A 25640-nucleotide genomic window follows, 5' to 3' on the forward strand; every position below is an offset into this window, starting at 1 on the left:
TTGAGGGATTTCATTACCACCAGGCCTGCCCTGCAAGAGCTCCTGAAGGAAGCCCTAAATATGTTAAGGAAAAACCAGTACTAGGCACTGCAAAAACACACCAAAATATAAAGAGCAGTGACACTATGAAGAAACTGCATCAACTAGTGTGCAAAATAACCAAATAGCATCATGATGACAGGATCAGATTCACACATAACAATACCAACCTTAAATGTAAATGGGGTAAATGCCCCAATTAAAAGACATAGACTGGCAAATTGGATAAAGACTAAAGACTCATTGGTGTGTTGTATTCAGGAGACCCATCTTATGTGCAAAGACACACATAGGCTCAAAATAAAAAGATGGAGGAAAATTTGCCAAGCAAATGGAAAGCAAAAAACCAAAACAAAAACCAAAAACAAGCAGGGTTGCAATCCTAGTCTCAGACAAAACAGACTTAAACCACCAAAGACAAAAAAAGACAAAAAAGGGCACTACATAACAGTAAAGGGAACAATTCAACAAGAAGAGATAACTATTCTAAATATGTATACACCCAATACAGGAGCTCCCAGATTCATAAAACAAGTTCTTAGAGACCTTCAAGGAGACTTAGACTCCCACACAATAATAGTGGGAGACTTTTTTAACACCCCACTGTCAGTATTAGATCAAGGAGACAGAAAATTAGGAAGGATATTCAGGACTTGAACTCAGCTCTGGATCAAGTGGACCTAGTAGACGCCTACAGAACTCTCCACCCCAAATCAACAGAATATACATTCTCTCAGTGCCATATGGCACTTATTCCAAAATCGACCACATAATTGGAAGTGAAACACTCCTCAGCAAATGCAAAAGAACTGAAATCATAACAGTCTCTCAGACCATAGAGCAATCAAATTAGAATGCAGGATTAAGAAACTCGCTCAAAACCATACAATTGCATGGAAATTGAACAACCTGATCCTGAAGGACTTGGGTAAATAAGGAAATTAAGGCAGAAATCAAGAAGTTCTTTGAAACCAATGAGAAAGAGACAATGTACCAGAATCATATACAAAAATCAACTCAAGATAGATTAAAGACTTAAATGTAAAATCTAAATCTATAAAAACTCTGGGAGACAACGTAGGGAATATCATTCTAGACATAGGACCAGGCAAAGATTTCATGACGAAGATGCCAAAAGCAGTTGCAATAAAGCCAAAAATTGACCAATGGTCAATTAAACTGAAGAACTTCTGCACAGCAAAATAAACTACTGGCCAGGCATGGTGGCTCATGGTTGTAATTCCAGCACTTTGGGAGGCTGAGGCAGGTGGACACTTGGGGCCAGGAGTTCGAGACTGGCCTGAACCCCATCTGTACTAAAAAAAAAAAATAACCGGTGTGTGGTGGCATGCACCTGTAATCCCAGCTACTCTGGTGACTGGGGCATGAGAATTACTTGAACCCAGGACGTAGAAGTTGCAGTGAGTCAAGATCATGTCCTTGCACTCCAGCCTGGGTGACAGAGCAAGTCTTTTATCTCACAAAAAAAAAAAAAAAAAAAAAAAAGAGAAAGAAAGAAACTAAGAAACTATCAACAAACCAAACAGACAACCTACAGCATGGGAGAAAATATCTGCAAACTATGCAGCTGACAAAGGTCTAATATCCAGAATCTATAAGGAACTTAAACTCAAAATCAAACAACCTTATTAAAAAGTGGGCAAAGAACATGAACAGACACTTTGCAAAAGAAACATACACACAGCCAACAAGCATATGAAAAAAATGTCCAACATCACTAATCATTAATGAAATGCAAATCAAACTGCAAGGAGATACCATCTCATACCACTCATAAAAGCTGTTATTAAAAAGTTAAAAAATAACAGCTGTTTGTAAGGTTGCAGAGAAAAAGGAACACTTATATACTGCTGGTGGGAATGCAAATTAGTTCAGCCACTGTGGAAAGCAGTGTAGTGATTTCTCAAAGGACTTTAAACAGAATTACAATTCTACCCAGTAATCCCATTATTGGGTATATACCCAAAGGAATCTAAATTTTTTCATCATAAAGACACATGCATGCACTATTCACAATAGCAAAGACATGGAATCAACCCAGATGTCCATCACAGGTGGACTGGGTTAAAAAAATGTGGTACATATGCACCATGGAATACTAATGCAGCCATAAAAAGACCAAGATCATATCTTTTGTAATAACGTGGATGGAGCTGGAGGCCATTATCCTAAATGAACTAACATAGGAACAGAAAACCAAATACTGCATATTCTCACTTACAAGTGGGAGCTAAACATTGAATATACATGGACACAAAGAAGGGAACAACAGATACTGCGGCCTGCTTGAGGGTGGAGGGTGGGAGCGGCATGAGGATCAAAAAATTACCTCTTGGGTACTATGCTTATTACCTGGGTGATGAAATAATCTGCACACCAAACCCCCATGACATGCAATTTACCTATATAATAAACCTGAAAAAAAAAGTCAAGACCGAGTTTGAGAACTGCTGCCTAAACAATTTATTTAAACACTGAATTGATTAAGAGTAACCTTTTCCTTTGTATCTTTTGTTTCTCCCTTTTCTTTTTCTCAACATGCTTTCCCCTTGTAATTAGTTTTTAAGTGCTTAAGTAATTCCTGCATCCCAAGATTTCCATGGACAAACTTATGTACTTTATTTTTGTTCTCTTTATTTTTTCCTTTTAAACAGTCTGGTGATTTTTTTTTCTTTTTTGTTACCCTAGTATGCCCTCTATTTTCCCTATGATTTATTTAATCACTAACCTTCCAAATATGTGTCTGTACATGTATACATTTATGTACACATATATATTCATGCACAAATATACATACAATGATGCCCTGTTAAAATAAATAATTGGGAGGCCATTAGGCTGAGATGGCTCCACTGTCTTGGGTTTCTATATCGCCAAACTGAAACCTAACTCAGCGTGAACAGCCATATTGCAGGAAAACAAAGCTTAAGCATAACCAGTCAGAAACTGTTGAGATGGAATTTTTTCCTTGACCTTGACCTTCTTCGTGGGAGGGAACTGGAGTAGCACATTTCATTCAGTCTGCCACTGGCCACTCCTCATGTGAGGGAGCATGTGAGCAAGAAGAGTGTGGGAACCAGAGTGAACTAATGCTGGAACTGGCCGGTTGCTCCTCTCTGGCGGGAGCAGGCTCTGTGCAGGGCCCTGTAGCAGTGTCCCAGCCCTTGTCCTCTTGGCACTTGGGTTCTTGTCCAGTGTCCAGGAAGAATTAGGTCACACGAATGAACTGAAGGGTAGTGTATGCAGAGGATTTTACTGGGTGATGGAAGTGGAAGTGGTTGTCAGCAGAATGGGGACTTGGAAAGGGGGTGGTGCGAGAAGAAGGAGATCTTTGCCTGAAGCTGCATTGTCTGAAGTTAGCTGCATCTATCTGTAGTTTCAGATGCTCAGTTGCTTCTCTGCTCACTGCTTAGCCATTTGTATCCCTGATGTTCAGCCTCTTATATCCTCAGGGCTCAGCTGCTTGTGTCCCTGATGCTCAGCCACTTGTATTGCTCTGCCAGTTAAAGTCTTTTTATGAGCACAGGATAGGGGTGTGGCAGGCCAAAAAGGCAACATTCAGGTAGAAAAATGGGTCAGCTGCTTTCACTTAGGGCTGTAGTTTCAGGCTTAATGGTGGGGTTTAACTGAGAGCCCAGCCATTCTGTATCACTGCCAACTCACCTCTAACTGGGAACTTTATGGCTGCTGCTCTGCTTTAACCAGTCAAATATTTTCTTTGTCTTGCTTCCACAAATACTTTATAAAACATTTCCCCTCCCACTGCCTCAGTGGAGCCCAGACCCACATGTGGTTTGGCACTACCTGGTTCATGAATCACTATCTGCTCAAATAAACTCTTTAAAGTTTTAATGTGCCCAGGTTTATCTTTTAACAATACACACATGTACATACAACACATATATGATTGTTTTTTAAAAATAATTCAGAAATGAAGTGTTACTGGTTCCTCCACATACTTATCTCCTGGATAGGACACTTACTCCAGTATGGTAGATGGCAAGCTGTGTTTAATCTCTAGTTTATTAGATAAAACACTTCACAGGTTAAAAGAAAAACTTTAGACAAGTTAAATTTTACAGTTTAATTGAGCAAAAAATGATTCTCGAATCAGACAGCCCCCAGAACCAGAATAGATTCAGAGTGACTCTAGGCCTGCTGCATGGTAGGATAACAAGGAAAATGATGTCCAGAAAATGGAAGTGAGGTACAGAAATAGCTGGACTGGTTATAGCTTGATGTTTGCCTTATTTGAACCTGGTTTGAACAGTTGGTTGCCTGTAATTGGCTGAAACTTGGCTATTTCTTACAAGAGTAGGTGACTGTTTTCACATCAAGTTAACCTTGCATTTCTCTACATATGAAGAAACGTTTAGGGCAAACTTAAACTATGTACAGAGACAGCTTTAGGCCAAACTTCATTTAACATACATCTTTTTTTTTTTTGCACTAATTTTCATCATGTAGCGTTTTAAAGATATTTTTTAGCCTTCACTCTATTTGGACTGGAATGTAAACTGTGTGTGTGTGTGTGTGTGTGTGTGGCTTTTTTGAGCTTTTCAACCTTTGTCTTCCTGTTTCCTCTGCCTTTTTTCCACTGAAATTCAAAAACTGTGAAACGTGATTTCCCTTTCTAATACACCTTAGTGCTGTTCAACACTCATAGCCAAAAGTCCTGTCTGGTCTCCATAAACTCTTGGTTAGTCATAGTCAAACCAGGGAGAGAAGGAGGGACTGAGCCAGGTGGTGAGACATTCAAGTGATGAGGGAAAAAAAAAAAAAAGAAAAAAAAAAAAGAACATGAAGGGGAACAAAAAAGGAGAAAAGGAGGAAAGGCAGGGAACATTACGAATGAGACAAAATTGGGAAGAAAAAGTGATTGAAATGAGAATCCTCTGAAAGGCAAGTTGACTCAGCCCTTTCAAGAAATCTTAACTCCTCCTGCCCCTGTTAAAGGCATGTGAACCACAGCAATTCCATCTGCGGAGTTGGGCAAATGAGGAGCTGGGCAAAATGAGGCTGAGACCTACTGGGCTGCATTCCCAGATGGTTAGGGCATTCTAAGTCAGCGGATGAGATAGGAGGTTGGCACAAAATATAGGTCATAAAGACCTTGCTGATAAAACAATTTGCAGTAAAGAAGCCAGCTAAAACCCACCAAAACCAAGATGGCCAGGAGAGTGACCTCTGGTCGTCTTCACTGCTACACTCCCATTAGTGCCATGACAGTTTACAAATGCCATGGCAACGTCAGGAAGTTATCCTATATGGTCTTAAAAGGGGAGGTGTGATTAATCCACCCCTTGTTTAGCATATAATCAAGAAATAACCACAAAAATGGGCAACCAGCAGCCCTCAGGGCTGCCCTGCCTATGGAGTAGCCATTCTTTCATTGCTTTACTTTCCTAATAAACTTGCTTTCACTTTACTTTATGGACTTGCCCTGAATTCTTTCTTGTGTGAGATTCAGGAACCCTCTCTTGGGGTCTGGATCAGGACCCCTTTCCTGTAACATTTTTCTGGTGACCACGAAAGGGACTGTAGCAAGGAAACTCCTGACCCAAAGGCTAACTTTGGGTAAGTGGTGGGGTCTGGTAACACCCCCACCATTGTCAACTGTCTTACGTTAATTCAGAATTTAGGTCAATTTAGTACTTTACTACTTTGCGATTGCTGGAATACAGCTCTTGTGAAGTGTTCTTGTGCACTGTGACACAAGAATCTGGCCATGCTTTTATGAATTTTGTGTGGAGCTTTCCATGAGCGAGAGTGTCCACAAATGTAATTTGAAGAGAACTCAGGACTGAGGCCCTAACGGTGGCTCTGGTTCAATTTTCAGCAACTCATATCCTCTTCTGCAGATTTTAATTCTGGGCCAAGACTCTTATTCTGCTAGAGTAGAGTGTCTCTGTGCTAATTCAGGGTTGGGGCTCATTACATGATACCCCAAAGTATGGTACTTTGGAATGCTGAGTACTTTGAACTGAAGAAAATTGGAACGGTCTCAGAAGTAAGGTCTTTCTGAACTTCTCCTGTCCTGTTTTCCACTGTAAGCAGTGGAAGTTACTACAGCTACCGGCAGCGAATTGCAGCAACTTCGATTCTTGTCTCCTCAGAAGACGTCGACTGAAGGGCATAAGGCAGAAGAAGAGACTGAGGCAAGTTTTAAAGCAGGAGGGAAAATTTATTAAAATGCTTTAGAGCAAGAACGAAAGGAAGGAAAGTACACTGGGAAGAGGCCCAAGCGGATGACTTGAAGAACTAGTGCAAGGTTTGACCTTTTGACTTGGGTTTTTATATATCAGCATACTTCTGGGGTCTTGCACCCCTTCTACCCTGATTCTTCCCTTGGGGTGGGTTGTCCAAATGCACAATAGCCTGCTAGTGCTGGGGAGGGGAGCGTGTGCAGTGTATTTATTGAAGTTGTAAGCATGCTCACCTGAGGCGTTCTTCCCTTTTTTGGTGGAATGCCCCCAGAAGGTCATATACCAGCTAAATTCCACCATTTTGCCTCTTAGTGTGCATGTGTGAGGCCACTCGCCCAACTCCTGAGATCTCATCAGGAAGCTACTGATCATAAGTTTCAGGGTTTTTCTATCTATAGGGAAACTGCCTTTCCCTGGCGCTGGCTGTGAGCAATTACTATTTTAGAGAGGCGGTGTGACCACTGTCTGACCATCACCTGATGATCGTCTGACATTCCCGGTGGAGTGTGGGGGACCTATCCTGCCCTGTTTGTGTCTGACCAGCTACCCACTGTAACACCACCACTCTTCGCAGTGAGTCATGGAAACCAGAATTCCTGTTTCCCAAGGCAGGTCATAGAAACTAGAACTTCCCTTCCTCCAAGCAAGTCGTAAAACCTAGAAAGGTTATTTTCTGCCTTCTCCCTTGAAGACCCTCATTTCAGAAGGGTCCTGCCCTAATACCAGAAGGAATGCTACACAGAGAGGCCAAGAAGAATATGAACAGACAGGCCTTGCTGGGTTTCCCCATTCAGTCTATTACATTAGCTCATTATCATTCTGTTTTTGTCCAATCACATTTCTTTTTCTTTTTAAGACACAGGGTCTCTGTCGCCCAGGCTGGAGTGCAGTGGTGAAATCATTGCTTACTGTAACCTTGAACTCCTGGGCTCAAGCAACCCTCCCACCTCAGCCTCCCAAGTAGCTAGGACTATAAGATCACAGTACCCAGCTAATAAATATGTGTATGTGCCTGTGTGTGTGTGTGTGTGTGTGTGTGTGTGTGTGTGTGTGTGTATAGAAATGGGGTCTCCAACTGTTGCCCAGGCTGGTCCACACTCCTGGACTCAGGCGGTCCTCCTGCCTTGGCCTCTCAAAGTGCTGGGATTACAGGTGTCACTCATTGTACCAGGCCTCTAATCACATTTCTACACAGCTATCGCCTCTTCATATAACCTAAGCATAAAAATAGAGAGTTTCCTCTAGGTCTTGTGGTTTGCATTTTTGGACTCTCACATCATGTAAAACTTTGATTGAAGAGATTTGTTATGCTTTTTTGTGTGTGTTATAGGAGTGTCAGCTGTGACCCTTAAAATGGGTAAAGAAAGTTTTCACACCTTTCCACCCGTACACCAGAGTTTACTACATAATTTTGGAATTGAGTGATTTCAGATGTCAATTAATTCAGCTTCATCTTGGCTTCACCACATTCTGTCGTGTGTGTGTGTGTGTGTGACTCAGTAACCACTCTGCGCCTCAATGTTTTCAAGTAAGGTTTCAATAATAAGGTTAAGCTTATTTTGTAAAATAAGGTTAAAATATATAGGGTATTGTGAAAATGACAGAAGTTATGATTTACATAAATGTAAAACACTTTGAATCATGCACATACTAAATGCTCAAAAGGGTTCACTATTATTATGATTGACTTAGATTAAAGCTATTGTAAATATTAACTGTTCCTCTATGCTATCAGACCTCAAAGTGTGGTGTGGGGATTCATGGGGGTGGGAATTTTCTGGAGACCCTTTTCAGGAGTCCATGAGGTCAAAATTATTTTCTTAATACTACTAAGAGGTTATTTGTATTTTTCATTCACATTCTCTCAAGGAGATGCAGTAGTTTTCCAGAGTTACCTGAGAAGTGCTAACGTTATTAACAGAAGCAGCTAGAGAATACAGTTCTCACATGAAATCAGACATTAGAGACTTTTCTTACTAGATTCATTTTTTAAAAAAGTTTCTTGTCATAAAAATGTTGTTTGTTAGCTCGTAATGCATTAGTAATTTTAAATCAGTATTTTAAAACTTTGTTTTAATTCTAATACAGTAAGTACTGATATAACTGACAGAAACAAAAGCTACTTGGGCTCTTTAATAATCTTTAAGACCGTAAAGGTATCTTGAGGTCAAATTTGAGAACCAAAGCTGTGATGCAACCTGTTTTTGAACAAATGTGGATGCCTTACAACCACAATTTCATCCTTTCCAGCCTCCATGACTTTTTCTTGTTTCCTCTGGCTGGGCTGAATTTCTTCTTATCTGCCTGCAAAAGCCCTACTCTTCCTTCAAGAGCATCCATAACTGAATTTGGTCCAGACTTCGCTGCCTCCTTGGCATCCTCTTCCACGATGCTGGGACCTCCAGGGCCGGGCCTCCCTCGGACACGTGCCCTCCTTAGCCTTGGGGTATTAACATTGTTTTGACGGAGGCTCTCTTGCGAGCCCAGTCTAGATTTCTCCCCTTACCAGCCTGGCACAGGCACCAAGGGGAGGTGCCTGGGCTCCACAGGCCCAACGGGCCAGAGGGTCGCCGGTAGCGTCAACCAAGGGCACGACAGCCCAAGGGTGGCCAGGCGCGAGGGAAGAGCCGGAGCCCAATCCCAGCCCACCCGGTTTCCGGCACCGCCCTGCCGCGTAGGGGCGGAGTCGCGCGCCTACACAGGGTGTGGCCTCCAGCCCGCGCGGGAAAGGGCCTGCGCCGCATGCGCGCGCACAGTCGGCGGCCGCGCGCAGCACGCTCAGGGCCGGGATGGCAGCGGCGGCGGCGGCAGGAAGCGGGACACCCCGAGAGGAGGAGGGACCTGCTGGGGAGGCAGCGGCCTTGCAGCCCCAAGCCCCAACGAGTGTGCCTGGGGCTCGTCTCTCGAGGTTGCCTCTGGCGCGAGTGAAGGCCTTGGTGAAGGCGGACCCCGACGTGACGCTAGCCGGACAGGAAGCCATCTTCATTCTGGCACGAGCCGCGGTGCGGCAGCAGCGCGAGGGCACGCGGGGGTGGGGGAGGTGGAGCGCGGGGCGGAGCCTCGGGGCCTTCCGCGGGCGGGGCTTAGGGTGGTGTGGGCCGGGTTTTGAGATGTGGGTGTGGACCCGGAAGGCGGAGGAAAGGGGCCGGGGACCTATGCGAGTTGTGTGTTTTGTTAACACTCCTCCCTCTTGTTGAGGACCTGGTTAGTGAGTGACTTTAATTTGTATCTCCAGGGCCTCATACAGAACTTGTAGGAGACTTTAGTGAATGAAGGAGAATACTGGGAAGAGGGTGGCGGAATGGATGTTCATGAAGTCCAGGACAATCTTAGCTTCCAGAACATTTTCTTGCCCCTGAGCCTTTCTTCTCCCTTTCTGCCCCCACCCACAAACCAGAGCCCTCACCTCCTCAGTGTGCTAGAACCCATTACTAAAACTTTGCTTTTTTACTTCACAGGAACTGTTTGTGGAGACCATTGCAAAAGATGCCTACTGTTGTGCTCAGCAGGGAAAAAGGAAAACTCTTCAGAGGAGAGACTTGGGTAGAGTGGCACTGCCAGTGTCTGGGGACAGAGAAGGGAGGGCTGGGCTGGTTTTACCTTGCGCAGGTTGAGAAGACGTCACTCTGATCTGAGAGGTGCCACAGCATCTCTCCCCAGGATGGTTTCTGTTGGCCACAGTGCCAGGAAGCCCTACCTGTAGAGGCTCTCTGCTTGGGGTGGTGGAGCAGTGTGTGGTGTCTGGGGTTGCCAAAGCGGACTGGATCCCTTCATACCTTCTGCCAAATTGCACCAGAAAAAGATAATTCTTTTTCACCTAGGAACTGGGGATTTGATTTCTGACTCTTGTCTGGTTGGTAACCTTCACCTGTGTAAGCTTTCATTATACCGTGTTCTCATGCGCCCTGCGTCTGTTGCCACATTCTTCTCTGATAACTTTAAGAGCAAAGCGAATAAATAATTTAGATGTATTTTAGGAGCCCCCTCCCCCCCGCATTGAATGGTATTTGCCTACACTTTTCTTACTCTTCTAGGGAGACAACTAATACATAAGAGAGTTGCTGGTAGAGTAGATACGGATCTCAAGGCAGCAAGGGACGCATCTTATAATTGCCCTCATTTGCCCAAAGCCTCATGCCCTTCACTGTAGATTGTGCTGTTTTCTGACTGACGTCAGCATGGCTGGAGTTAGTCAGGTGTCTCTTTGCCTTGTGTTTCAGATAATGCAATAGAAGCTGTGGATGAATTTGCTTTTCTGGAAGGTGAGTTCTCTCTCAGTGGGCAGTCATTTCCGCCTGTCTTTTGCATGTTGATGTGAAATTCAAAACCTCATAAAACGGATGCCTGCTTCTTGTTTGTGTAGGGATAATTCTTTCTCCGTACTTGCTGTTAGAAAAAAGTAACTTGCTAAATGAGGTTCAGTTTTCTCCCTTGGGGAATTAAAACTTCTACCTGAAAATTGCTAGCCATAAAGAAATAGGAGGGAATATAAAGATCCCAGTGTAGTTAGATGAATTCAGAAGTTTGATTCCTATCTTGTTCGCCATACCTAGATATCAGCCTTGCCCCCCTTATCATGTTAGAGATCAGAAACAATTGTCAACATTTAAAGGGTGACCGCTTGTTCTTTTTTCTTCAACAATCTGTGTGAAGTGATTATTTTGCTGCAATAAGACTTGTACTTGTCTGTATTTATTTTTAGGATTCATGGATTAACTTGTGTACTAACTAAATTTTTTCATTAAAAAAGCAAATATTTGAAATACCTAATTTTAGCTACCTTGCCTCAGAGCTATTTCTGCTACTTAATTTTTTTTTTTTTTTTGAGACGGGGTCTCGCTCTGTCGCCCAGGCTGTAGTGTGGTGGCGCGATCTTGGCTCACTGCAAGCTCTGCCTCCCGGGTTCACGCCATTCTCCTGCCTCAGCCTCCCCAAGTAGCTGGGACTATAGGCGCCTGCCGCCACGCCCGGCTAATTTTTTTTTTTGCATTTTTAGTAGAGACGGGGTTTCACTGCGTTAGCCAGGATGGTCTCGATCTCCTGACCTCGTGATCCGCCTGCCTCGGCCTCCCAAAGTGTTAGGATTACAGGCGTGAGCCACCGCACCAGGCCGCTACTTAATTCTTTTTTTTTTTTTTTTTTTGAGACGGAGTCTCGCTCTGTCACCCGGGCTGGAGTGCAGTGGCCGGACCTCAGCTCACTGCAAGCTCCGCCTCCCGGGTTCACGCCATTCTCCTGCCTCAGCCTCCCGAGTAGCTGGGACTACAGGCGCCCACCTCTGCGCCCGGCTAATTTTTTGTATTTTTTAGTATCTGATCAGCTTACTCTTCCCTACACATACATAGTCATGTGCTGCATAATAACATTTTGGTCAGCCATGGACTGCTCACATGAGGGTGGTCCCATCAGATTATAATGGAGCTGAAAAATTCCTGTTGCCCAGTGAGGTAGTGGTCATAACATCCTAATGAAATACATTACCTTTTCTATGTTTAGATATGTTTAAATACGCTTATCACCATGTTACATTTGCCTACAGTATTCAGTACAGTAACATACTGTTCAAGTCTGTAGCCTGAGAGCAATAGGTATACCCTGTAGACTAAGTGTATAGTAGGCTATACCATCTAACTTTGTGTAAGTACGCTCTATGGTGTTCACACAGTGGTGAAATCGTCTGAAGATGTAATGCATTTCTCAGGATGTATCCTTGTTGTTGAGCGACACATGACTGTATTTTGATTGAATAGCTTGGCAAAAGCCATGTATCCTCATTTCATTCTCCCAGGGTGTTCTCATTACCTCCTCTAAGCCTTATTACCTTTAGAAATCTCTTGATTTATTCCACTCTTTTTACTCCTTTGTTCTGCATCTCCATGTCAACCTAGGCCCCTGGTCCTTTTGATAGATATTTTTTAAATGTCTTATTAGATACATTACCATGGCTAGCTTCATGCCTAGACTATTGAGCATTCTTTTAATTTGCAGATTTTTCTTCAGCCTCTCTTTCCACCTACTCATTTTTCTTAAAATTAACTTTTTTTTAGTCCTACCTAAGGCAGGCACTCCTTGTGACAGACTTTCTGTAAGTTCTGCAGTCAAAAATGTTTGGAGCCTACTTTACCTCTTCATTTTTAATTACCAGCTTTTCAAAGACATGAGTGATATGATCAGATTTGTATTTTAAGTACACAACATTGCTGTCCTGGGGAAAATAAACTGGAGGGTACTAGGAGTAGAAGTGGGGAGGTTTTATGTAGTTTTCCACTCTAGTCTCTATCACAGCATAGTGCTTAGCTTGGATTTTTAATAAGTGGCCATTTATTGAACGATTGCTGTGTTTATTTTCATCCTCTGCTTTCATCCTCATTTATCTCTGTAATTGAATCCTTCTGCTCTAACCTACTTTGGTAGATCTGAATGTTAGCCACCATAGCCCCTGTGGATTCAGTCTGCATTATATTATTTTTTACTTGGTAAAATAAATGTTCTTATGTCCTTAGATGTGTATGGTCTAAGTAAATACATTTTTTTTTCTTTTTATGAGCAATACATATCCATGGTTGAAAATCAAATAGTTACCTAATGGCTTATAATGAAGTATAGCTGCTGTCTGCCCACTGTTTTGTTAGTTTTGAGCTTTTCTGGTGGTTACGTTTATTTCTAATTAATATGCTTACCCATTGATGTGTCAGCTGTAGACAGTGTGTATTGACTTCCTGCTGTGATAAATGAAGATTTGGCTAACCTGTAGAACCCCATAAATCCCCTCTTGTCTTTCTTATTTTTGGTAGTTGTATCACTAGTTTTAGTTTCTTTACCTCTACAGTTTATATAACATACTGGAATGTCTTCGGTTGTTGTTGTGTCCAACTTTTAATGCATTTCTTGACTCCCCAGTTTGTAAAGTATGACTATTAGTGCACGTATCCCTTTTCCCTTTTTAGTTCACATCTAGCTATCAATTTGTGTTATCTAGTAATTTGACATTGTCAAAGCTAATAACATTTAAATCTTATCACAATTAAATCTTCCATGCTTTATCCCTCATTGATTGTAGAAGTTGAAAACTAGGGCTGTAAACAGTCTTTCTCTACCCTTTCTCTGTCCCTTAATTCCTCATTCAGGTCCCCTCCCTGCAAACAACTGTTACTAGTTTTCTTGTATAACTTGGATATTTTATGCAAATACGTTTATATGTGTATATGTATATTCTTTTTCTAAGTCTTATGAAATACAACATGTGAAGTGTGTGTGCTGTAAATGTAAAGTCAATAAATGATAAAATGAATACCCTCGTAACCACCATCTTGGCCAAGAGATAGGGTATTGTCAGCCCCCAAAAGTCCCACATATATTCATTCATCATCATATCTCTTCTCATCCCTTTTCCCGACATTACTGTATCCTAACTTTTTGGGTAATTGCTTCCTTTTCTTTATAGTTTACTATATTAGCATGCATCCCTGAGCACTAAAGTTTAGTTTTGTTTTTTCGAACTCTCTGCAAATGGAACCAAACCATATGCATTTATTGGTCAACATCTGTCACACAACTGTTTTCTTTAAGTTAACGCATTTATGAGATTCATCTGTGTGATTGCACATAACTCGTTTGTTCATATTCCTTGCTATATGACAGTACCACAATTGAGCTATTTTAATGTTGATATTTGGGAAACCTTATTTTTCCTATTATGAACAACTTGCTATGAACAGTCTTGTACATGTTTCTCTAGGGTAGATGTGTATGTGTGTATAAAATATATAATACTGCTGGAACCTAAGACTTCTTAGCTCTTTTCTCACTTCTAATTCTAACTCTTCAGACTAGTATGCTTAATTCTTAACTGCCCACCATCTGTAATGACATGTTTTTCCCTGGGGATATTTTGGATGGATCATCCTCAAAATTAGTATTTTGGTCTTAGAGAACTGCTGCCAATACTGGAGCCTCTTCTGCATTAACTTAGCCCAGCTTGTTACACTAATCCAGCTCCTGAGGTCCCCTGGTATACTCATTGCTCTTTGTATGTTTAGGTACTTTGGATTGATTGCTGAGCGGGGCAGTTTTGTGAGCCTTCATCTGCAGCCTTCAGTTCACCCCTCTCCACAGGCCTCAGCTTTGAAGAACGGAGTCTTTGCACTTACACACACTCTTCCTGTTCTGCCTTCACCTATGCCGGGATAAGCAGAGATCTCATCAATGAGCTCTTCTCTGCAAGGTCTTCCACTGCTTCTGTCTGTCTTCCATATCAAGCCTGGATGCAGCTGCTGCTGCTTAGAGCAGGGATGAAGAAAGTGTTCTGCATAAGTGGCTTCCTGAATGATGAGGACCAGAATAAAGGTTTTTGATCAACCTCAGTCTAGTGTGTTTTATAATCTCACCTTTGTTCTTACCCTGTGACGGGAGAGCCACCATACCTGATCACAGACCTTCCTGATCTTCCCTGCCAGCCATTCTAACCTGCAGTCCTTTCATTAATTTTGTTCTTTTATTTTTCCAGCACATCACCAGAAAGTGGTTCCAGAATTTATGGAACACCACTTGACCTCAGGAGTTCAAATAAATAGGACGGTCCTAGATTGAAAGCCAGTTACATTTTTTTAAGTTTTATTTATTGACATATAATCCACATACTCTATATTTCACCAATTTAAAGTATGCAATTCAGTGGTATTTAGTATATTCACAAATATGTACACCAGTCACCTCAGTTGATTTTAGAACATTTTCATATGAATGGAATCATGTAATAATGTGGTCTATCGTGTTTGGCTTTTTTCACTTTGATAATGTTTTTAAGGATTATCTATGCTATATAGCATGTACTAGTACCTCATTTTAAAAAATTGTGGTAAATTGTACATAAAGTAAAATTTACTTTTGTAATAATTTTTAAGCATGTAGTTCCGTGGCATTAAGTACATTCACATTGTGCAACTAACACCATCATCCATCTCCAGAACTTTAAAAATCTTCCCAAGCTGAAACTTCATACTCATTACATAATCACTCCTCATTCCCTACATCCTGCAGTCCCTGGCTAAGCTTTGGTTTGGAGGAAAGTTGTGGGTGACATAACGAAGGAGGCAGAGTACCTAGAAAGCAGCAGTTAAGAAAAGCAGCAGGAAGCCTTGGACAGTGGCTGTTAATTGGGTCATGGATCATTTTAAAAATAGTCCATAGGATTTGCTCCCTAGAATGATGCACAGATGTTCAGTACTGTAACATTTAAAAAATAAGCTTTATTTTGGAATAATACTAGATTTGCAGAAGAGTTGCAAAGGTAGTAGAGAGAAGTCTCATATGCCCCTTACCTCGTTTCCCCATTGTTAACATTACCAAGTACATTGGTCACAACTGAGAAACGGACATTTATAGGTTACTGTTTAACTACAGTCTATTTGGATTTCACCATTTTTTCATTAATACCCCTGTTCTCAGATCCAGTCCATGTTACTATATCATATTTACTTGTCATGTTGCCCCAGTCTCCAGTGGTCTATGGCAGTTTCTTAGTCTTTCCTCATTTTTCATGACCTTGACAACTGGAGTAGTGCTAGCTGGGTATTCGCTAGGATCTCTCTAATCGGGGATTGTCTTGTGTTTCTTGTAATTCTATAACATTGCATATGATTTTGAGCATGAAACAGACCCCAGAGGCCGTTCTCTAGGCCTCCTATTATTGCCAATGGGAATTTAAAAGGATATCATGGTCCATTTTCAAGATAAACTCAGATTACAGTTTGCAGCTCATTAGTGGGATGTGAAATCAAAGTGTGTTGCCACTAGCATTTTGAAATAACAGTGTTGAATTTAGTAACGGTAAGTGTTCTAATTGTTGTTTCATTTACATGTGTGTATATTAGGTCATTGTGTTAAATGTATGTGGTAGGCAGACAGAAGGAAGGCCCCCATCACCTTCACCCGCTGGTTTTATACCCATGAATATGTTACATTACATATCTGAAGCGATTTTGCAGATATAAGTCATGTTACTAATCTGTTGACCTTCAAGTAGATGATCCTAGATTGTTTGTGCAGGCCCAGAGTAATTACATGAGCTCTTAAAAACAGCTTTCCCCCAGCTGAGGGCAGAAGGGGCTGTCAGAAAGATTTAAGGCATGAAAAGGACAAGGCCTGTTGCTGACTTGGAAGATGGAGGGGGCATAAGGCAGGAAATGTGGGCAGGCTTTAGACGCTGAGAGTGATGATCAACAGCTGGGAAACAGCCTCAGTCCCACAACCGCATGGAACGGAATTCTGCCAATAGTCTCTGCAGTTGAATGTGGATTTTCCCCTCAAGCCTCCTCATAACAGCCGGGCCAGCTGACACATTCTGACATATTTGCTTTGGCCTTGTGAAACCCCGAGCAGAGAATCTAGTTATGCCACACTGGACCTCTGGCCTGCAGAACTCTGAGGTAAATGAGTGTCTAAGCTGCTGAATTTGTGGTAAGTTATTATGGCAGCAATAGAAAACTAATATACTTCTTATTGAAAATCAAGGTAAAAAAAAAATCGGAAATTCTGCTGTAGTGGAAAGGATCCTGGACGGGGGCCGGGAGATACTGGTTCTCATCCTGCTACTCATTACCTCCCATGATATGTTAATCACCCTTCCTGAGCTTTCTCTTACCAATTAAGTGGGTTATTTAAAAATTTTTTCCACAGGACATATTTTTCTTTTGTGAACTTTATTTTTTTTTTTTTAGCAAAATTTACCTGTTTTAGTGTACACCTCTGAACTTTAATAAATACCTAAAATCACCATCACAAGGTATAGAACGGTTACATCACCACAAAATTCCCTCATGCCACGCCTTTGTAGTCAACCCATCCCACCAACAATGTCCCTGGAAACCAGTAATCTATTGTCCCTGTGATTTTGCCACCTCCAGAATGTCATATAAATCAAATCACACAGTATGTAGCTTTTTGAGTCTGGCTTCAATTTGGCATAAGGTATTTAAGGTTCATCCATGTTGCATGTTATCAGTAGTGTGTTCCTTTTTATTGTTGAATAGTGTTTTGTTGTATGGGATGTAAGTACCACAATCTGTTTATCTGCCAGTTGAAGGGCATTTGAGTTACTTCCGGTTTTTAGTGATTATGAATAATGCTACTGTAACATTTGCATATAGGTTTTTGTGTGAACATCACTTTTTGTTGTCTCTTGGGTATACCGGAGTGGGATTGCTGGATCTTCTTGTGAGTGTATGTTTAATTATTAAAGAAAATGCCAACTGTTTTCCAAAGTGGCTGTACCATTTTGCACTTATACCAGCAGTGATTAAGAATTTCAGTTGTTTTGCATCCATGTCAGCAGTTGGTATTAAAAATTTTAGCCATTATAATAGGTGTGTAGTGGTATTTCATTGTGGTTTTAATTTGTATTTAGCAGATATGTATTATGTAAATATTTTCTCCCAGTTCCACAAGACATTAAATTTTGAAAAAAATCCTATAAATGGTTCTTAGCTGCACTTAGCTCTGTTGGTGAGATGACTCAAATGAGGCACAGGGGACTCCTTCCTTTTCTACCTTTTGGTATAAGCCCCTGTGGAGAAGCAGGGCTTCCTTTGTGGTCACCAACTCCTGTGCCCTCCTCCTCCCTTAGTATCTGTCAGTCATGGGCTAATGGATCAGAAAGAGACCAGTCCTAGTATATCTGGCTGGGAGCACTAAAGTGGAATTTCCTGATGGTATAGATCATGCTTGGAGATGGGGAAAAGCAAGCTATTGAAATCCGATATTAACAGTATTAAGGACTAATATTCAAAAAGAATCAGAGAAAATTATGCTAAAAAGTAGAAAATTGTGCTATTTATTTATTTATTTATTTATTTATTTTGAGATGGAGTCTTGCTCTGTCGCCCAGGCTGGAGTGTAGTGGCACGATCTCAGCTCACTGCAACCTCCGCCTCCTGGGTTCAAGCGATTCTCCTATCTCAGTTTCCCGAGTACCTGGGATTACAGGCGGGTGCCACCACACTCGGCTAATTTTTTATATTTTTGGTAGAGACAGGGTTTCACCATGTTGGCCAGGCTGGTCTCAAACTCCTGACCTCAAGTTATCCACCTGCCTTGGCATCCCAAAGTGTTGGGATTACAGACATGAGCCATTGTCTCGACATAGGAAATTTAAAATATGTTCCTGATTTCTTCGTTGTATCTGAATCAGGGATCTGACGTTCCTCATTCAAGGCTTCATATCTCTGGACATCTTAACACTTAAAGCATTTTTCTTTTTTTCACCTAACTAATTAGCTCAGAATGTTCTCAGTACCATCTTGTAGTTTTTATACTGTTTAAAGTATAACTAGATTCCTGTAGGAATCTAGTTTCCCTCATCAAATCTACAATATCTAGCTAACTTGGAACCTTCAAGAACAATGGATGGTATGCTGTATGTGTATCTGGATCAGGATGGTGAAGTAGATATGTCTTACAGTCTCTCTAATGGCTAATTTAATAAATGAGCAATCCCTCTCCCCCCACACCGAGTTCATACAAATTAGCAAAATATTCAACTCCAGCAATCAAACAAGGAATGAGACACATTGCAGTGCCACAAACTTCAACAAGCGAATAAGGAATGACATGGAAAATTCTAGAATTGAGAGGAAGTGCATGACACAGAAAGGTTTCTAAACCCATCTGCCAGAAGTCATAACAGTGAGTCACCCAAATCTTGAGAGTTTTTATACGCTCAGTCAGGAGGAAATTAAATCAAAGGGTTGGTAGCTTTTCCCTTTTCTGACTGTGGAGAAGTGGAAAGGGCTCCTGGGGAGAAATGGGTGAAGCAGGTGGAGATGAACTCTTCAGTGGATGTGAGGGCTATAGGCTAAGCTAGAGGATGCATTTAGAGCTAAGGGGATGGAATGTAGCTCCAAGTAGGTAGAGTAAATCCTAGTACTGTGTGTTAAACCTCCAAGTTGGCACACCTTCTAAGCTGAATCCTCCCTCTCCACTCACCAAACCTTCAGGCCAGGTATATAGAAATACGTAGAAGCGCCCTCAAACTGTAGCTCAGTTGAAAGCACAAGCTGACCTTAGGTATAGTGGAAAGTAAAGTGGCCAAGAAAATGGATGCTGGAGCCAGAATCCCTAGTTTCTTACCTGCTACTTAGGAGGCATTAGAGAAAGAAGACTCTGTGAGATATATCCACTTCACCATTAAGAGATTAAGTTAGGCAGGGCGCGGCGGCTCACACCTGTAATCCCAGCACTTTGGGAGGCCGAGGCAGGTGGATCACGAGGTCTGGATATTGAGACCAGCCTGGGCCAATATGGTGAAACCCCATCTCTACTAAAAATATGAAAAGTTAGCCGGGCGTGGTGGCGGGCGCCTGTAGTCGCCCCTACTCAGGAGGCTGAGGCAGGAGAATGGCGTGAACCCGGGAGGCAGAGCTTGCAGTGAGCCGAGATCGCGCCACTGCACTCCAGCCTGGGCGACAGAGCGAGACTCCGTGTCAAAAAAAAAAAAAAAAAAAAAAGAAAAAACATTAAGTTACTTGAACAAGTTACTTAATTTCTTTGTGCTGAAACTTTCTCAGCTGTAAAATGGGAATAGTGATAAAACCTCAGGATTCTTGTGAGGATTAAATGAGTTAATATATGGAAAGCTCTTAGAACAGCAACTGGCACATAGTAAGGCCATATATAGTTGTGTCAGGTAATATTGTTATTATTATATCACAGCAAAATGGAAAGACTGCCCAAACATGAGCAGAGTGAAAAGAAATAGCAGAACTATATAATAAGCAACAGCAAAACCAGAAAGTGTCCAAAAGGCAAGGAGCCCAGTCTAGAAAAAAGCATAGTCCAAGGTACAGAAGAAAATTCCTCCTGAGTGTTTGAATTACAGAATAGTAACATCATAAACTCAATGAAACGAGCCCAAAAGCTAACTAATACATAAAGAAATGAAGGGGAGGTTGCAGACATCACTTTTCATTGCCAAAGTCCATTTATACTCTCTAAAATGGAAACATGATTTTAAAAAATAGCTTGAATTTCTTTTTCTTTTTCTTTTTTTTTTTTTGAGATAGAGTCTCGCTCTGTCATCAGGCTGTAGTACAGTGGTGCGATTTCGGCTCGCTGCCACCTCTGCCTGCTGGGTTTAAGCAATTCTCCTGCCTCAGCCTCCCGAGTAGCTGGGATTACAGGCACACACCACTACGCCTGGCTAATTTTTGTATTTTTATTAGAGACGGCATTTCACCATGTGGGCCAGAATGGTCTCGATCTCTTGAACTTGTGATCCACCTGCCTCGGCCTCCCAAAGTGCTGGGATTACAGGCATGAGCCACCACACCTGGCCTTAAAAATAACTTGAATTTCTTAAATTTTTTATAGTCTCTTAACCTTCAAGGAGTGTGTTTAGAAATAGTTTTTCTTATGTTAAAGAAACATTCGAAGTCCAGCATAAAGTTCATTTTCACTTAGAGATTTTTCCTTCTGTTAAATTTTCGTAAAGGCAACTTTAGTATTTTGTAATTAAAAAAGCAGATATTGTATTATTTTATGTAAGTATTTCTGTTTACCTGTCTGCTCATTCTACCCATCTTTCATAGAATAATGTATAAAGTGATTTTTACTTAATGATGGTTATTTCTAGGTGATGCAATTTTTTAAATCCTTCGTCTGTATTTTTTTCTGCATTATTTAGTATATGATGCACATTGTTGTGTTGTGAGGAGGGACCAGAAGAACTAGGAGGAGACTGGAAAAGCTTTGTGACACTGGGCTGGGACTAAACAGTGAATCTCTGAGCTGGCCCTGAGATTGCTTGTCCCAGTGTTGCCTACTGGTTTCTCAAGAGCGATAAAATCTCCCAATTTTCTGGAAGCCAGGTTACACCTTTTTTCCTCTGTGTTCTCTGGGACCTGAGAGGTCATAGCTCCTCTTGGACAATGATCCCTGTTCCGATACAGGAGTTAGAACCCCAAAGGCAAAAAGGATCTCACTTGTAGAGTGCTACAATGTGCCAGGCATTCTCATGATGCATTATTATTTCCATGTCACGGAAGAGGAAGTAGGCTCAGATATATTAAAAGAGTGAGCTTGAATGCTCACAAGTGTTAAGTGGTAGAGCCTAGCCTGAACTGTAATTCTATGAGTCCGTGCCCCTCACTCTCTAGGAATGACCTGCATTCAGCCACAAATCTCTTCTAGGTTGTCTGCACAGACTGCATTGTGCCCAGATAGGTTGGGGAAAGTTTCCTTTTTGAGCCCCTAGGCTCGTGTCTGGTATATTGAAGAAGGCAGCATGCTGAGGCAGAAGGGGCATGGAATTGGAGTCAGAGGACCTAAGTTAACTCTCACTCTGCTCTTTCCTTGCTGTTTAGCACTGGTGGGACACTCTGCTTTCCTGGGCCACTGTTTCTCTAAAATGAGGATGTAGACATGATAACGATAGAGGGTGTGCTTGGAGCATCCATTGTTTTGGGCCCTGTGTTAAGCACTTGAGGTGCAAGATCTCATTTAAGTTTCCTGACAGCTCTGTGCAGAAGGTGCTATTATCTCCGTTTTACGAATGAGAAAACTGAGGCTTAGACCTAAGGTTGCATAGCAATTAGGGTTCGAGCTGGGATTTGAATCCAGTCGTTGTGATTCCAGGGCTTATATTTTCAGCAAGCTACACTGTGATGGTCTCCAAGATCCCTGAAAGCTCTCAAAATGACGTTTCCAGACATGAGTAGGGCTGACTGTGTGGGTGGTGCTGTGAGGGCTTACCACAAGCCAATATTGGACCACCTCTTCAATCCTTCATTGGTGGCAGTGGAGGAAGCAGCTAGCAGCCTGCTGGCCATACCCACTCCTTGGTTTCTCTCCCCAGTTAGCAAATCACTTGAGGCCTTCAATTTCATTCCCTCCGAAGTCAGACTTCCTAAAAACAAAATCTGCCCATTATCCCAGATCTCCATTTCTCCATGAAGAGTCACAAACACAGAACTGGATAGTGACCAATGATTAATCATGCTAATGACATATTCTCTTTAAAGAGCGTGTGCATGTAAGTGTAAATACCTTTGTGTGTCTTGTCCATCCTCACCTAACCTTGTCCAAGGATGTGATGTACATGTTTTCATGTGTTAAAGACAACATTTGAAATGTTGCTGCAATAAAACTAAACATCACCTATCCTGTAAACCAGCATTTGCCTTAGGCACTTACTCAAGGGACATGAAAACATATATCCACTAAAAGAATTACACATGGACTGGGCACAGTGGCACAAACCTATAATCCCAGCACTTTGGGAGGCCAAGGCGGGTGGATCACTTGAGGCCAGGAGTTCGAGACCAGCCTGGGCAACATGGTGAAACCCCATTTATACTAAAAATACAAAAATTAGCCAGGCATGGTGGCACTCACCTGTAATTAAAGCTGCTTGGGAGAGAGCCTGTGAGGCTAGAGGCAAGATGGAGTCAACCATGCCATATTTATCTCACTGTTATAATCTTTGCAAAGGCGATTTCAAAATCAGTGTTAGGCTGTGATGATTTTAGAAATTTCCCCTGAGTTTTCTGAGAAATGACAATTACACTTTTTAAAATTTTTTTTATTTTTTTTTTATTTTTTGAGACGGAGTCTCCATCTGTCACCCAGGCTGGAGTGCAGTGGCGTGATCTCAGCTCACTGCAAGCTCTGCCTTCTGGGTTTACGCCATTCTCCTGCCTCAGCCTCCCGAGTAGCTGGGGCTACAGGTGCCCGCCACCTCGCCCGGCTAGTTGTTTTTGGTATTTTTTAGTAGAGACGGGGTTTCACCGTGTTAGCCAGGATGGTCTCGATCTTCTGACCTCGTGATCCGCCCGTCTCGGCCTCCCAAAGTGCTGGGATTACAGGCTTGAGCCACCGCGCCCGGCCGACAATTACACTTTTCAACGGATTCTGGCCCAGAAGCCTCCCAGACTTTCTTCAAGCCACGTACAGAGTTTAATACACAGAGTTCTCATGTATCGTTCACCACAAGTTATATGAACCTCAGAAATGTATTGTCCCTGCTTGAGAAATTTCCTGCAGTGGAAAGGAAATGCGTGAGCATCTGCTCAGAATACCATAATCAAGAGCCTTCTGCTCCTAATAATATGCTCTAGTATGTAAGCTGTGGTGGGCTCTCCCCAAGAATTTGGAACAAGAGGTAGGAAGATTATCCCTTGAGAGTAGAACCTTAAAGTAAAGCGATTCAGCCTCCGTCTCATCTTGACCTGATCAAATATATCTAAAAGAAGGCATCAGTAGTAGGGGACACTGGTCAGTGATGAAAGTGAGGAAGGAGTCCCAGAGACAAATGTTGGTAGGGCTTGTTCTGTACTACATGGGGTCACTAGAGCCTTAGCCAGTGCCTCTGTGTATAGTGCTATGGTCCCATTGGCAAGCCAGACATGTCAGCCTGTCCCATTCAGGTACCTTTAAACATCGCAATCATATATCCAACTTCCTTTGTTCTGAACCCACCTTTCCCAAGCAACAGTTTGATGCTGACTTGGCTTCCCACGTAGCTCTCTCTATAGGGAGAGAAGGTGATTGTTACAGGAAGTTGGACTATTTGCATTCACTGTGACATTGATTTCTCTTTGTGAATGAATGGGGCCATTTCTGGCTATGATTTATCGATCCTTGTTGCTTCACTGTAGGGAGATGAGAGGATGTGGTGGCCATATGTACTTGGAATATTTCAGTCCTTGTGAGTGATTCCACTTGTAGATCGCTGATTCGCCAAGCCACAGACAAGCAAGGGATACGGGCAAGGAATATGTTCTTAGAAAATTCTATACTACCAGAAAACAAATACATTAAAAGAAAATTTCTCACAGGAAGTGATATAGGAAGGAATTGAGGCATTTTGGTCACTCATACTTGGGAGACTGCAGACTGCATTATGCCCATATTCAGAAAATTCTATAAATGTTTCAATGTTTCAGATGAGTTGGTGGAGGAAGAAAGAGAAAGGAAAAGCTGTAGAATCAGGAGGAGACGATCTGACCACATTGAAGGTGTGGGGCATCGTGGACCAGGTCCAAAATAATTGAAACACAAATATCCAGTCTCAACACAAGACAGACAGCGCTGCCACTCACTGGCTGTTGTGCTGAATTACCTGGCAATGACAGGCATGGTTTTCTGTATTAGTGTAAAGATTAATTTGTTGTAACAAATATGCCTAGAACATACTAGCTTAAATAAAGTAGAAGTTTATTTCTCTTCCATGTAACACTTCAACTGATCTAGACTAGCAGGGCAGCTCTGTTCCATGGCGTATTACTGAGACCCAGGATCTTTTCATCTTATTGCTTTGTCTTTCCTTACTATAGCACTGTCCGATAAAATTTTCTGTGATGATGGAAATGTTCTTCCTCCATGATGTATAATATGGCAGTCAGCAGCTACATCTGGCTATTGAGCAGTTGAAATGTGGCTAGTGTGATTGAACCAATGTGATTAGTTCAAAATAAAAATTGAACTAAAATTTTAATATTACTTGATTTTAATTAATTTAAATGTAAATAGCTGCAGTGGCTAGTGGTTACTGTATTTAAAAGAGCAACTCTAGATCAAAGGTGGGAGGTCTCCAAGTCTAGTTCTAGTTCACAGGAAGAGGAAGGAGAGTGTTAGTAGGGCAAGGTGCATGTTTTTAAGTTGGCAATGACCCAGAAGTTGCATGCATTGTTTTAATTCAAATCCCATTGACCACACTTAGTTAACTGGCCAATCCCTACTTCAAAAACAGCGAAGGAATACAATCTCTGGCCAGGAGGCCATGTGCCCAGGTACAACTCTGTTATTATGGTCAAGTGACAGATTTTAGTGGACATCCAGAAGCCTCAGCCACAGTATCTCATCTTTGCAACTCTTAACTGTGTGACTGTGTAGAATGCTCACATGAGCATTTCTAAGCCTGCTTTATAATAACCATTCCAATTTCATGAGGTTATTGTGAGGGTCACCATGAGATAATACTACTAAAGCTCTCAGCATAGTGCTTGGCACACCGTGTTCAGTCACCATTAGACATTGCTATCGTAGCTTTTCTTACCTATAAGCTTGGCCTTCAGTAATGCATACTGAGCCTTCCAGACTTTCCTGTTCGGAGTGTGGGTTGCCTATGGTAACAAAAGCTCTAAATAAGTAATGAGGGCTATTTCAAAGACACATAAGGGAAACACCAGACATGTACATCAGACACTGAGCTAGGCTAATAAGAATTTGTTTCTGAGAAAAAGGTTCATTTGATGTGCTGACAATCTTAGGTTTCTTGGCCTGAGAAATATTCACTGAGATTATTAATGTTACCATGAAAGGGCTCTTTGGAGACAGCTGGAGAGCTGGACAGCCAAAGACAGACAACTTGTCCCTTGCACT

At 41.9% G+C, this 25640-nt stretch overlaps 1 protein-coding gene across 6 annotated transcripts in view; it reads left to right on the forward strand.

The window, feature by feature from the left end:
- The first annotated feature begins 8995 nt into the window (after positions 1-8995).
- POLE4 (DNA polymerase epsilon 4, accessory subunit) overlaps positions 8996-25640 on the forward strand; it is a 59271-nt gene continuing 42626 nt past the window's right edge. For 2 of the 6 annotated variants that reach the window (XM_025354077.1, XM_025354080.1), the window contains exons 1-3: positions 8996-9268; positions 9725-9809; positions 10487-10528. In XM_025354077.1, coding sequence (XP_025209862.1) covers positions 9056-9268; positions 9725-9809; positions 10487-10528 — 340 coding nt within the window. In that variant the 5' untranslated portion in view covers positions 8996-9055. Of the gene's footprint in view, positions 9269-9384; positions 9475-9724; positions 9810-10087; positions 10139-10486; positions 10529-11931; positions 12383-14305; positions 14630-25640 lie in introns of those variants that run through there. The other 4 variants (XM_025354076.1, XM_025354079.1, XM_025354075.1 and 1 more) reach the window with 4 other exon arrangements.

This window comes from Theropithecus gelada, chromosome 13 (assembly GCF_003255815.1).
Source record: "Theropithecus gelada isolate Dixy chromosome 13, Tgel_1.0, whole genome shotgun sequence".
Taxonomy (NCBI): domain Eukaryota; kingdom Metazoa; phylum Chordata; class Mammalia; order Primates; family Cercopithecidae; genus Theropithecus; species Theropithecus gelada.